At 51.1% G+C, this 14505-nt stretch overlaps 1 protein-coding gene across 16 annotated transcripts in view; it reads right to left on the bottom strand.

Annotated features, from left to right (window-relative positions):
- Nucleotides 1-9448: 9448 nt before the first annotated feature.
- AGPAT3 (1-acylglycerol-3-phosphate O-acyltransferase 3) overlaps nt 9449-14505 on the bottom strand; it is an 80785-nt gene continuing 75728 nt past the window's right edge. For all 16 annotated transcript variants that reach the window (XM_053917535.2, XM_053917528.2, XM_053917571.2 and 13 more), the window contains one exon: nt 9449-14449. In XM_053917535.2, coding sequence (XP_053773510.1) covers nt 14361-14449 — 89 coding nt within the window. In that variant the 3' untranslated portion in view covers nt 9449-14360. The remainder of the gene's footprint in view (nt 14450-14505) is intronic.

Here is a 14505-nt window from a genome sequence, read left to right as displayed (position 1 = left end):
ATGTCTCCCTCTCTCCCCCACCCCTTACTCTCTCTCTAAAAATCAATAAAAACATATCCCTGGGTGAGGATTAAATATATTTTTATATAAACTACTCTTAGCTCAAAGGCCATACAAAAACAGGCATGGCCAAGAGTGGCCTGTGAACCATCTCTAGCCCCTGCCCTAAAATAAGGCCTACACTAGACCTACTGTAAGGAAATGTAAAGCGAAGCCTGGACACGATCGGCAAGAGAGATGTGCGCATTGAATCCTGCCAAGGAGGGGACACGTAGGACATTTCTCAGATCCAGCCTAACAAAGAGTGGAGCCAAGCCTATACAAGGTCAAGGTGATAGACAGTAATTGAGCTGCCACTACCACCACCATCAGGACTCTTCTGTGGAAGATGCTCCAGAGTCTCTACAACTTAGAATTTACCAATGTCCAATATATACCAAAACATGTACTATACATTCAAGAACCAGGAAGTAGAAACCACAGTCAAGGAAAAAAGTAGTCGGCCGTGGCTGGTGTAGCTCAGTGAATTGAGCGCGGGCCTGCAAACCAAAGTGTTGCTGGTTCGATTCCCAGTCAGGGCACGTGACTGGGTTGCAGGCCAGGTCTCCAGTAGGGGGCGCATTAGAGGCAACCACACAGGGATGTTTCTCTCCCTCCCTCCCTCCCCCTCTCTAAAAATAAATAAATGAGATCTTAAAAAAAAACTAGTCAATAGAAACCACCTCCAGACAGTCCAGACATTGTATTTACAGATAAAGACTATGAAGCAGCTATAATATATATTATATATATATATATATATATATATATATCTCCAAAGAATTAAATGAAAACATGGTTTTAATCAGTAAAGAGAAGGGACTCACTGCAAAGCTGAGAGCAAGTATAAAAAAGAATGGAGATTCCAGAACTGAAAAGTACAACTGAAATGAAAAGTTGACTGCATTGGATTAATAGCCTGTTGGAAATAGAAGGAATGGGTGGTCCTAAAGACAGATCGATACAAATTATTCAATCTGAAAAAGAGAAAAAGGATTGAAGAAAAATGAACAGAGCCTTAGAGATCTCTGGGACAATATAAAGGGCCCTAATATCATGTCATAAGAGTCTCAGAAGGAGAAGAGACTTAAAATAGGGCAGATATTTTATTTGAAAAAATAATGGCCAATAGCCACAAATTCATGAAAAAGATTGATTTATAGGTCAAGAAACCCAGCAAAAACAGAATTCATACAAAGAAAAACAAAGGCACATCCCAGTCAAACTCTTGAAAACCATGAAGAGACTGTTGCAAGTGGCCCACCAAGAAAGACACAGTACGTTTGAGGAACTATGATAAGAATTTCCATTGTCTCCTCATCAGACACAATGAAACCAGAACACAATGGTATAAACCAGTGAAGTGCTGAATGTTAAAAACTTACCCACAACTCTATGTCCAGAAAAAATACTCTAAAAACTAAGGGCAGATAGAGATACTTTCAGATAAAGTTGGGAGAATCCGTGGCCAGCAGGTACTACAAGAAATGCTGAAGAATGTTCTTCAGGGTGGAAGGAAGTAGCACCAGGTGGGAACTTGGACGTACAGGGAGGAAAAGATAGCCTTGCATGCAATCAGCAAGGTGGTAAATGTAGTCGTTGCGCTTTTTCTTCCCTTAATTTCCTCAGGAGACACATACCCCTAATAAGTTTGTGTGATGGTTTAACAATGTATATATAAGACGTAACAGTGACGGTGCCAAGGATGGGGTGCCCAGAGGACTCACACATTTGGAGTCTGTTGTACTCGTGAAGTGGGAGCTTATGGGTGAGGAGTGAGAACTGGGCGCTGGGAAGTCTCACGTATGCGGAGAGAAGACTGGGGTAGTACAATAGCGGCTTGAAATAGAATTTGATATAAAGATATCCATCCCTAGAGGAAAACTACAAAAAAAAAATTTTTAAGGGTTTGGCTAAGACGCCAGTAGAAGTAAAATGGAAAAAATATAAAACATTTGATTAATCCAAAGGAAGGCAGGAAAGGAACAGTGGACAAAGAGCAGAGTGGACCACACGAATGGCCAGTCATTGCATGAAAAAAGGCTCTGCAACCAGTAGATACCAAGGAAATGCAAATTTCAGTGAGGACATCTCTGCACCTCCTCACCACGTAGCTAACATAGTTTGTTTTTAAAAACCTGACAGCATTGAATGTAGCCTCCAAGCCAGGTCTCCAGCTCATGGGTCCGTTCTCACAGAGACGTCGTCCAGAGCCCCTGAGAAAACAGCCACAAAACTGTTCCTTGGTGACAGCACAGACACCGTGTCCTGGCCCCCCGGAGCCAGCTCTGGTGGGCAGGAAGCGTTTTCTTTCTGGAGGGAGCCAAGGACAGGGTGAAGCTCTCCCACTTGGTTTTCGGTGATTCCCAGGCTCCTGGGCAGTAAGAAGACTCCTGTGCTGTCTGCTCTCCGAGCAGAACTATCATATTCATTTCTCACATGGGAATTTAGAAAGTGCTTGAATTCAGCACAAATCCTGCCTTAGCAATTCCTTTAATCATGGTGAAGATGGTGGTATTACTATTAATCGATGTCCATTCTTTTTTCAGATTCTTTTGTCCTGAGACAGCATTTGTTGTTCTTTAAAGGTTGCCGGAAGCTGAGCCCCGATGGCCCTTCCTGGTAGCCCAGTACACGGTGTCCAGGCTGCAAAGAGCCTGTTCAATTATGTATCGGGATGTAGCCTGTGCGGGGTCTGCTCTGTCCCGCTGCTCAGGCCCTCCCACCAGGCCAGCGAACGTCCCCAGCAGGTTTGTTCAGAGTGGCCCAAGCCTAGAAGCAACCCAGACGCCCTTTGACGGGTGACTAGTTAGACGAACTGCGGTCCCCCACACCACGGAACACCACGCCACAATCAAAGGGACTGAGCTATTCACACTCGTAATGTACAACCCGGCTGAGTCTTGAGAGAATGATGCCAAATGCAAAACATCTGACTCAGACAGCCTCATAGTGTGTGATTCCCTTTATAGAACATTCCTGAAGTGGCCCATGGTAAAAGTGGAGGACAAGTTAGTGGTTTCCAAGGGTTAAGGGGGGTGTAGGGTAGGGCGGAAGGGGTGTGCCTATAAAAGGCTGTGTGGAGAATCTCTGTGGGGACTGTATCAGTGTCTGCATCCCGGGTGTGATGCTGGATTGGAGCTGAACAAGACGTCACCCCTGGGGGGGTCCACGATCCCTCATCCAACTGCCCGTGAACCCACGTTATCTCGAAATGAAAGTTTAATAAAAAACCCAGCTGACTGTAAAGCAGTAAGTAACATGTGAGTCTCCAAAGACTCCACAAGGTAACCTGTGTGCCACTCGCCTCCCTGTTTAAGCACCTCGCTCCCCCCAGGGGCAGCACGGTGCTGGGCCTCTGGGCCAGAAGTCGTCTTCCAGTGCATTTAGTGTGTACATTTAACCAAGCCTTCCAAATGAATACTGTCAGGTGGGCCAGTAATCCACAGAGGAAACAGAATAAGTAACAATTATGTACAGAAATAATCTGCCTCATGAGTAATCAAGGAAATGCCATGTAAACTTGATTTCCTACAATTATCAACAACTTGGGAGAAAAAGAAAAGAGACACAATAAAGAAGGGGAGGATGTGGTAGCCCAGGCAGAGCAGCGGGCTGGCAGGCACCTCGGGGGACTCTCTGAGGTGCCACCTTTTTAAAAGACAGTGCCCCCTTTTGTCCTTTGATCCAGAGACTAGACTTGTGGAACTCTTTAAGGAGTCTCTCCCAAGCCTTTATGGATAAAAACACATCTTGCAGCATCCTTTGCAGCATCAGCTAAAAATTGGAAACAACCTAAAATAAATATCAATAACCGTGTTACATAAATTATGCCGTGTCCACTGATGAACTGTTACGTCACCATCAAAACGGTGTTTAGAAAGGAATACCTATAATGGTACTTAAGAAAAGTCGATCCCTGGATCATAAAATGTCCTGCCCGGCAGTGACGACGATTGCTGCTGTCATTGTTTTTCTGTCATTATTGGGGCGGTCACCCCTGCGGACGTTTGCCAGAGAGAGAGGAGCCCACCACTGCCCAGCCAGGAGAATCGCGACAGCAGAGAACCGGACAGGTTGAAATGTAGGCGTCAGCAGCGGAGAAAACAGCGCCCGGCGCCTGCCTGTAATCTCCTCTGAATCCGGGACCTCTCTAGACCTCTGCTTCAAAGTCTCCTGAGCATTTTAAAAGGACTAAACATGGGAAAAGAAGGTGAAAGGTGACAGATATGATCACAACCACATAAAAGCAAAAGCTCAGAAGAGATGGGAAGGAATGCATCAAAATGCTGGCAGCGACTGTCTTGGGCTCAAGGGGACTTTGTCCCTCCGCATTCCACCACTCTGCACTCTTCACTGATCTGAAGGAGCCGTCTGTCTGCAGAAGGGCATGCACTGTGGTTAGGCAGCCGACTCTGAGCAGGGTATGTGGATTCTGAAGTACTCCTCCCTTCTCCAGAGTCTCAACTTTCCCATCTGAAAGCAGGGCTTGTGACAGAGCGTTCCCTCCAAAATGTGTATCCCATGCAGCCAAGCCCCACAAGATTCCTATCTCCGTTTCACAGAGGGGAAGTGGAGGCACAGACCCCTGTGGGAGAGCGGAGCCTGGGGCTCGGCCACACGGGGACACGGTGAACCCCTTGCTCATGACAACTTGAAGCAGCAGGAGGGGAAGGGTACAGTGAGAATGCACCCTGGGCCAGGGCCCACGAGTCCTCCTCAGCATGGTTTACTGCTGAGGTCTTTGTGTGTTCATGTCATAAAGAGCCCGCTCTCCCCATTTACTTGCACGGAAACAATGTCCTCTTCCCAGGTTTGATTCTGCATTATGTGACGTAAATAATTAGCAATGGAGAAATCAAACCTGGCACCGTAGAGGGCCTTTCTGGACATTCTGTTCAATGCTCCTATTTTTAGCTCAGTTGCCTTTTCCTTGGCTTTATGACAGCCTGGATTCTTGCTCTCCCCTTTCAAGCTGGGGTTCTGCTCCAAGAAGTCTGCCCATGCCCAGGGCTCCCATCCCTCCCCGGTATCCCTGCTCGGTGGGGGTGGGAGGCAGTGAGCAGGAGTGACCACGTTGCTGGAGATCCTCATCTGTCCTCAACCACCGTTTCAGGCTGTTCTCAAGCCCCAGGAGCCACCCCCTGCCCTGGTGGTAGAAGCCAGCTGTGGCCTGGCTTAGCCTTTGGGTGTAGGGCCCATGCCTCTTGTGCCAGCCCCAGCACATCTAATATTGGGATGGCAGGAGCAGAGAGAGGAGAGGTGAAGGGAAGGCCAAGTTAAGGGCTTGGCTGCCCAAAATGCCACCCTCAAGGGCACCAAAACTTCATTGGAACAGATGGGAAAGGTGGTGTCAGCTAACCCAGATTTCCACGCATCCCTTCCCACCTAAGTGGCACAATGTAAGGTCTCCCGGTCACAGTGACCTGCGGGGTGCGGTGCACACAGACTCCAGCAGGCACGTGGGGTGCCCGGGGCCACGTGCCCTCAGCTCACTCCCATTGAATGTCTTGGGGCAGCCCAGGCGCTCTGGGACTTCCAGGAGTTCCCCCTTCCTGCCCGAGGCCTGGGATCTTCTGCAAGGACGCAGAGCAGGCCGAGCAGTGCCAGGGAGTTGGCACCACCAGGTCCTTCCCCGCCAAGTGGGCAGATGAATTTGCTGAGCCCCCTGTGCTCAGAGTGCTCCGTGCACAGCTTCTGAGCGGGCCCAGCAGGGCTGAGCCTGCAGAGACACCCAGCAATGACGGCGCTGTTGTGGCCCCTGTCCTCCCCTCCTCACCCTCCCCACTCCCTCACTCCCCTTTCTGGGGCCACCTGCAAATAAACCCCCTGCACTCCCGACCTTGCGTCCTTGCTCAGTCAGAGACCACTGTGGTCCTGATGCCCATGCACACCGCCCAGCCCCCACCCAAGGGGGCCACCCACAGTTGCCCAACAGCCTAAAGCAGGTGCATCCTTGGCCTGGTCACTGAAAATCAATGATTCATGTATTATTTCAATGTTTAATGTTTAATACGCTGCTTCGAAACTTGCCTGGCTCAGAACCACCTGTAATAAATGCTTCATTTGGAGCGTTAAGAGAACTTAATGGTTATAAATAGAAAACCCAGTTGCTCCCTGGGTCCTTTCAGGGAGGGTGGGAACAATGTGTGAGGACCGCAGCTCTGAGGCAGGCCAGGTGGCCATCCTGGCCAAGCGCCTGCAGGCCTCATCCCAGCTCCAGTGGGATCTAAAGGCCTCCCTCAAGGGGTCAGCCAGCCTGAGCGGTCCTGGCAGCATGGATTGGGAGCCCCAGACCACTGTGACAAAGGAGCGGCAGAGCAGGGCTGGCATGGTTCCAGTGGGAACTAAAGGGATGCCTCAGCCCTGGGCTGCCTCACAGTCCTGGGACGCGGATATGTGCACCAACCTGGAAGCTTCCTGAACCCCATGCTTTTGGGATTCCGCGGAGGCTTCCTTGCCCTGGCCTGATGCTTAATTACCTCCATTTCCAGCTCCTCTCCCCTCTCTGGAGAATGGGGGAGGGGGCTAAAAGTTCCAAGTTGCCCATCATGGCTTAGTCTTTCTGGGGACCAACTCCCATCAGGAGCCCACCCTGCATCACCTCATTAGAACAAAAGCAACTCCTAGTATCCTTATCACTGAGGAATTGACAAGGGTTTCAGGAGCTTTGCATCCGTCCAGGGGTGGTGGGCCCGAGAGAGCCAAAGACATACTTTCTGGACTACAGAACCTCACACCCTGAGGGCAGGGCACCCTCCAAACCCCGGAGAGTCACGTGAGAGTCACGTGTGGCCCGAGAGGTGGGCACTCTCCTTCCACACCAACGCCGTCGCTGGTCAAGGGGGCGCTCTTTTCTGGTTGGAAGCAGCAGGGGAGGGTTTGAGCAGGAGCAGAGGACAGTACTTGGGGTACTGAAGGTCACATCCTGAGATGCACTGTTTCTCCGGCATGTCTGCGTGGCAGGGTCACCGGACGCAGCACCACCTCCTCATTTTGTGTAAGGGTGGAGGGTCCATCCGATGGCCTTGGGCTGGCCCCGTGGGTCAGATTTCTTACACAGTCCTGGGCAGGGGACTGACCACCTAATTAGAGATACCAGCAGAACTCTTACCAGGAAGTGAGACAATGTGAAGTAGTCTGTGGTGGGATCTGGGTCCTGGAGGCTTTCTGGTCCTGAACCAAGACTGAGGACCTGGGGCAAGCTGGGTGAACGCCCGGGCAGGGGTGCAGCAGCTTCACAGACAGCGGGGTGGAGCTACACCCCAGCCCTGTGGCTGGCAGGACGGAAAGCACCCCAAGTCCTTTTAAGTCTGAACCCCTGGTATAAGGTCTGAGCCCTGTCCCTCCATGGCAGGACGCCGACAGAGGGAGAGCCCCCCTTCGAGCTGCTGTCCTGGTGGGGGGCTCAGATTGTACAGTCGTTTTGCACAGTCTGGACACCCCTGGCTGGAGCTGCTGTCACCTCCTCCCATCCATCCCAGCCCGTTTAAAGTCTTCAAGGACACCCCCAGGCTCCTGCAGACACCTCCTGGTTTGGAGTGCTCTGGGGCCCCTGGAACCCCCTCCTCTGACTCCTAAGGTCTTACCTCACACTCTGGGACTGAGGAGAAGATGAGGACCTGAGACAGTACTGGGTTCTTACTTCTCCTGGATGGAGTGGTCATCTCTGGCCACAGGCTTACACAGCTGTTCTGCAGGACACATCCTTATAGAAGGCCATTTGAAGGCCTCACTGGTGTGACCTTAGGGGGTCAGGCTCGGCTCCGCACAGCTGGGGAACCCCCGCAAGCTACATGCAGGATTCTCCGTGGGAGGGGGCGGGCTGAAGACACCACAGCCAGTGCCCCCATATGTCAGAGGTCCCATGCGTTCCATACGCTCTGCCCACTTTCCATAAAACGTGCCCCCTGGGATAATATCCCTGTGGGTGCATGCTCTCCCCGCTCCTGGTGGAGCCGGAGGCTGGGTCAAGAGGCACCCCTAACCCCTCCGACAAGTCACAGGGCAGTCCGATTTCTTTAGGCCTTGGGGAGTGCTTCTCCCCCTCCCCAAACCGCCCTGCCGCGTGGATCACCCAGACGCCCGTGTCCTCAGGCATGGTGCCGGGACAAAATGTGGAAGTGAGGACGATTCAGGAGTTTAGGCTTGTGGTTTCACCCCATTTCCTAATGGGGTTGTTCTTAAGTGAGCCCCCGCTTTCCCCTACTCTTGGGGTGCATGCACGTGCTGGTATGTGTGGGTGTGTGGGTGGGGTGTGTATTCAGGCGCACAGGTGCCTGTGCGTGTGCACATGTGTGCTGCGGCCCACATGGGTTTGTGTGTGCACTCACGGGCACGTGTGTGTTGGTACATGCATGTACACCAGCGTGTGTACGCGTTCACAGGCACATGTGTCCGTGCTCCCTCGTATGTCTCATCACAGCAGGTGGCCAGGGGCGGACTCCTACACGCCACGCCACCCCGGCAGGGTCAAAGCAGCAGCGGGGTGTGGCCCATCGCCTGGGCGTCCTGGGTGTCGGTGGGTCTGAGGGTGACTTCCACGGCCACCTGTTTCTGCCCAGAGATGCTCAATGTTCAAACAGGACAAGAGCACAAGTGAAGCAAAATGGTGCACGCAGGGGACAAGGGTGTGACCCCACCCGCCCATGCCAACATACCACGTGGCACCAGGGCCCTTTGGCTGCATCACATCACCCCAAATTTCACACCTATATGTGTTCATGTGCACATGCATGTGTGCATGCATGCATGAACACGTGTGTGCTGGTACATGTAGGCTCTGGGTTCAGGTGTATTTTAAAAATGAGTCGCAGCTAGACGTGACGGCCTGTCTGCACCTGGCCCTTCCAGTTCTCAGGGGCAGAGTGTGGGCCCCACACGGAGCAGAAGCTCAGCACCACGGCGGTTCTCAGAGCAGAAGTGAAGCCATGAATCTTTTAGCTCAATTTATTTTTCCTGACAGACCAATGCAATCCTGCAATAGCTCTTGGTTCTAACAAGTGTTCTTTTCTTTATAAAAAAAGAAAAAGAAAGAAAAAGGAGTCCTTGGTTTTCTCCACAGAATAAATTTTTACAAAAAATAGCTTTTGAGGTGTACATGCCTACTTTGGAAACCCTTTTGTCCCTGATGGCTTTTAAGACCTGTTTTCAGGCAGAGACAGACACGTCATAGACTTTATGCACCAACTGCCTTCCTCCAGACGGTGGTGCCCCTTCTCCAACTCCCCTCCGAAGGCAACGGATGTGAAAAGGGGAGGCTCAGCAAGTGCACCCAGCAGGCAGCTGGGGAGGACGCAGAGCGGGGCTGCCGTGCAGCTGCCAGCCCCGTAGGCCAGTGAACTCCCAGGGTCATGTACTTCCCTGGGGAAAAAATCTATGCAGACTAGAAGCAAAGGAACAGGAGACAGACAGTCACATTCTCTTATATTGTGGATATTTTATCCCTCTCTTTCACAGCAGCAACTTTAATAAATAAGTATGACGCCTGCAGCATTTTATCTGGAAAACAGCGCCGCTCCGGCAGGCTCGCGCACACCCGCGTACACAGTGCTCTTCGCAGAGCATGGCAAACAGTCGGGTTTGGGGGACACAGGCTTTTAAAATCTAAGTTAGCTCCCCCCGGCCCCCGGCTCTTATAGACCAAAAATACCTCTGTCTTCAACTACATAAAGGTTGTGAGTAGCAAACTTGTAAAAATGAAGTGTACAAAAGGAACGTTCATAAACATATTTGCACCCTGTAGACATGTCACCCTGTGAAACTGGCCAATGGTCAGCTATGGCAGATTGTCAACGATAGAAAAAGACCCCAACGTCTGTCGCACACACTGGGATTGACGGTTTGCGTGGTCTTCCAGGGAGAGGTTTCCATTTCCATCACAGAACTTGCTGACAGTCTTCGTGTTTAATGATTAGTTGGTGGTATGCAACTTGCTGATGGTCTTTATGATTAAGAAGCCAGTTGAATTTCCTGGCATTTAAGCAAGTAACATTTGATTGTCACGACGTAACAGTTCTGAGACAATAAATACAAGCAGATCAGATGCATTTCTTCATTGTATCAAGTAACTCCAGTTTAATACAATTTAGTGCATTTCAGTATCTCATTCACAGTTTGACTTCTGTCCAAATACTTATGCAACGAAAAGTAAAGAAATGAAAAAGTTTACAAGAAAAGAAAACTCCAGGTGAATTTGTCATTTACAAAGCTTAAAAATTTAAAGCAATCCAATTGTCCTGGAAAAGAACACGTGGCTGCCGCTGGGGCTGACTGGTGTCAGCTTCTCTGGTACTTCCCAGGTTCCCTGAAATGATCTTGTCCTTGAATTTCCCGAGTGGTTTGTGAGAAGGCCGCCATTTTCACTGAATCAGCTAGTGGCAACCGCTTGTGCTAAAACCTAATTCACACGTGTCCACCTCTCCATCAAGGTGAACACGATGTGACACCTTCTACCCAAACGCTGTCCCTGTATTTTTGCATCCTGGCCCTGATATGCAAGAATGTGAAACCCAGATGTCCGCATGCACCCTGGAAGCCCCAAGCAGGGTTTGGGTGGGACAAAGCCTGGCCCAGTCCCAGTGGGTGGTATGGCCGGGAGTGGGGTTGGAGGACCTAGGCCCAGGCATTCGGAGAGGCTGGCCTTTGCTTTGTGAGCTAACTCACTAGACAAAGGGGCAGGCACATGGGCCAGCAACGTGCTGTCTTGAGAGAAGGCAGGCGGGCACAGCAGGCCCAACTGTTTCAGCTCTGAGCCTGGTTACAGGGCAGTAGAGTTGGAAGCCAACTCACACCCTTGGACGCTAAGCGCTGCATGCTGGGGGAAGCATGCACTACTGGTGAGAAATTAGCAGCATGAGTTCACGCTCGGGGTTGAACAATTCAGCTGAAAGTCAGCCGGGCTGAAAAGATCCTATTTGGCTTATCCTATAGGTGTCTCGGGCAGAGACAAAGCAACATGCAGAGAGTTACTCATTCTTCACCCCAAAGCTGACATAATCATTAGTCACGTGGGTGTGGACGGCCTAGAGACAGCTCTCGAATTGCACATGACCGCACCTGCCGCTTTTCTTCACCGACATGATGCGCAGAGAGTGAGTTACCGTGAGGAAGGTTCTCCTGCCTCAGTGCACAGGCGGTGATGGGGACAGACAAGGTAGATTCAGAATTAATCAGTGACCACACCTGCATTAATGTTTTGGGGGGTTTTTTTTACAGGAATGTGCTGTGTACACTGTTGCTTTGTTATTATTTAGTGGTTCTATGTTCAGAGCTCATCACTTCAACCAGATGCTGTGCTTCTTGAGGACAGGGACGACAAAGCACCTCAGATAGGGCCGTGTGTCTAGTATGCTGCCACCGAGTACTGGGCAACCAGCGCTACTTCTCTCTCTGGTTAGAACTCACCAGTGGGGTGCTATTTCAAACATTCCACTGTTTGGAGAAAAAGAGGGCGTACATAAAGAGAAAAATCTATGACCTGCTTGCCCTCTGGTCGGCTAAGCCTTTCCCCAGCATCTGCTCGCTTGCAAGCAGTGGGCACAGACTGCGCACAATGCCATCAAAAAGACCCCATAGAGGGGAGCCAGAAAGTCCCCAGGTGCTGGTAGCTGCCACAAAGTCACCGTGGAAATATCAGTCACCTTAGAAGCCCCTGGAACTCCCCAGAGGCGGGCCCAGAGAACAGCAGCTTTCTCCCCAGCTAGACACATGGGCTAGGCCCACGAGCCAAACTCCACGCACTGGGCAGGTCCAAGATAAGTAGGTGGAAGATGACAAAGGACTCGGAACCTGGCACCTGAGTGGGGCCTTGCCCTGAGCTGAGAAAAATGCAGCCAGTGACCCCCCCCCCCCAGCCCCGCAGGATCAGGTGGCTGGCTCCAGAGCCCGCCCCAGCAGGGAGGGCCAGCAAACACCACCCAGCCCTTGACTGACCAAGAGCGAGTGTAGAGGGCATCCTCGAGGCCCCCAGCACCTGCGGGCAGCAGCAACCAGCAGCACGGCCTGTTCCAACACTCAGCTGAATTGCACATGACAGCATCAGCAACAGATGGAGCTCAGGAGTAGATGTAAAGGCAAAGAATAAAGAAAAGCACTATTCTGCAATTTATTAATTTGTACAAAATTAAGAGCTCTCCTCCCCCTTTTCTTCTGAAGTGAATGAAAGGCAAGCTGTACCCTCTCAAAAAAAAAAAAAAAAGCCTGAACATTCATGCTGTAGTTTTTATTGCTCCCGAAGGGCTTGGTGTGCGATGCGCGAGCTGCTCTGTGTTAAATCAGAAGGGGTCACTGAGATCTGAAACCTACACCCTGGTCTTGGTCTCCTTGTACAGGGGAGTCTGCCCTGCTCATCAACTCGCTGTGGAACTCACGTTGTGTATTAATTTCGAGGGGAGGAACTGATCTGGGAAACCAGGACTAGTAACTAGCTAAGTGATAAAAGATCTAAAATTGCTTTTTTTTTTTTTTTTTGTAATGGCTCTGCCCCGGGGTACCCTCCCCCTTCTCTGTCTTCTTTAAAATGTTTTAGGTACTAGTGACGCAGCACATGACACCGATGAACACCTGTAAAGACAGATGAGCAGCACGCTGTGTGAAGACAAATCAACTCTAAAGTAGCCACTCGGCCGAGAGGGAGCAGAGGGATGTGCTTTAAGACAGAGGCAAGAACGCCTCTGCCACCAAACCTAAAATTCAGGAGCGTGTCATTGTTATAGAGAATTGATGCCATCCTGACAAATCTTCCCAAAATACCTACTGAGGGCCGACACATTATTTTTCCAATATAGTTTCTAATGTTTTTCATGTCTCTTTCCTCCATTTGTTTTTCTAGAAAATTCAACCCGCCTCTCCTCAGAATGCTGGTTACAGTGTATCAGAGAGAACACCCGTTATTTTCTTTCCCTTGCTAAAAAAGATGAGGGGAATGTCACTTTACAAAACCAGCTTGAAAGTGCAAGAAGAAAGTCCAGTGCAGGCGGGTTGGAGTGGAACAACTGAGCTGAACCCCTCCGGGAGGCGGGGAGGCCCTCGGCCCCCCTCCTCCCTCTGCCCAGCAGCTCCCAGCCTGGCCACCGTGCATCAAACCTTCATTTTCGGATCAACCGCCTCCCTCTAGGGCCACGCCTAGAAAGGATGCTGAGAGGACAGGCACAGGCTGCTGGGACACTGGGGAGACACTCAGCTGGGCACCTGTGGGTGTGGGCCCTGCCTGGCCAGAGGCAGACCCTCTGCAGGGACACTTGTGCCCACTCAGGGCAGGGAGGGAGGCACAGGAGGGAGACAGGCTCACTACCTCCAGTTATCATCAGGGCCTTGAGAGCCACCAACAGATCAACTGTTAAAATCCCTGAAAGCCAACGAGTTCTGTGTTAACAGCCTCCAACTGCCTTTAGAAGACAGATTGGATGGCGACCTTGCTTTTAAAGAAGTACTCACAGGTCCTGGGGGCTATGGGGCAAAGATCTCCCTCCAGCACACTCAGCACCTCTGGGCTCCTGGTCACGGCAGGGAGAGAACACCAGCCCAGCGTGGCCTCCTCCCCAGCACCCAGCAGAGGTACTCAGTCTGATGGCCGCAGGGAGAAAGGGACTGAGGAGCTCTGGACGCAGGAAGAATGCTACATCTCGGCAAGTCCTGGGGCACCTGCGCGCGGGGTTAGGTAGTAACCTGCACAGCCTATGCCTGTTGCCTGCCTGGCACCGGCACCCAGTCCCTCTGCCGCCCCATGTGCGTTCATTGCCCAGAGAACTCTCAGCAGCGTCCTCATCCACACTAGCTCCCCAACCCCACCATCTGGAAGTGAAGCTGTTGGCCGCCTTGGGGGGCCAGAGACCCTGTGACATGCGTTCCCAGGAGCACTGGGGGGGTCCTGAAGAGCATTTGCTGGGGGTGCCAGGGAAGAGCTGAGGGGCCAGGGCAAGTTCCCAAAATCACGGATAAAAGCAAAAAACAGGACCTAACTTGAAGAAGAGAAAGCTTTAGAAGCTCTCTCTGGCCGGCAGAGTTCTTGAGAGATGGCGCTGGGTGAGACCCGGTGCCCCAGGAGCCACCTCCCCAGAGCGGATGCCACCCCCTGCCCGCCCCATGCCCCATCTCCCATGGCGACAGGTGGGCCCTGCTGTGGGCTGCGGCCATCTCCATCCGGCAGGCCTTCCGATTTCTTTACTCTTGGCTCAAGTTTATTGGTTAATATTAGTCACCAGTTAATAAGAAAAATAGTTTCTAAGTGTCTTTTTTCCTCTCCGTATGTGTTGTTCTGTTTTTAATTGAGTTAATCGGATACCACCATCAGGTTACGTGTGTTCAATCACAGCCATTAATTACTCCTTTTTCTTAAATTCTTGGTTTCCGTAGCTGGAGCCTTTTTCTATTTCAGTTACTCCTATTAGTCGGCGGACTCCAAAGGAAGCTTTAAAACAGGAGAAAGGTCAGGTTAGACAGACCAACTGGGAACATTGTTACTGG

The sequence above is a fragment of the Desmodus rotundus genome, chromosome 2, assembly GCF_022682495.2.
Source record: "Desmodus rotundus isolate HL8 chromosome 2, HLdesRot8A.1, whole genome shotgun sequence".
Classification (NCBI taxonomy): Eukaryota; Metazoa; Chordata; class Mammalia; order Chiroptera; family Phyllostomidae; genus Desmodus; species Desmodus rotundus.
This window is presented reverse-complemented; position numbering and strand designations above follow the sequence as displayed.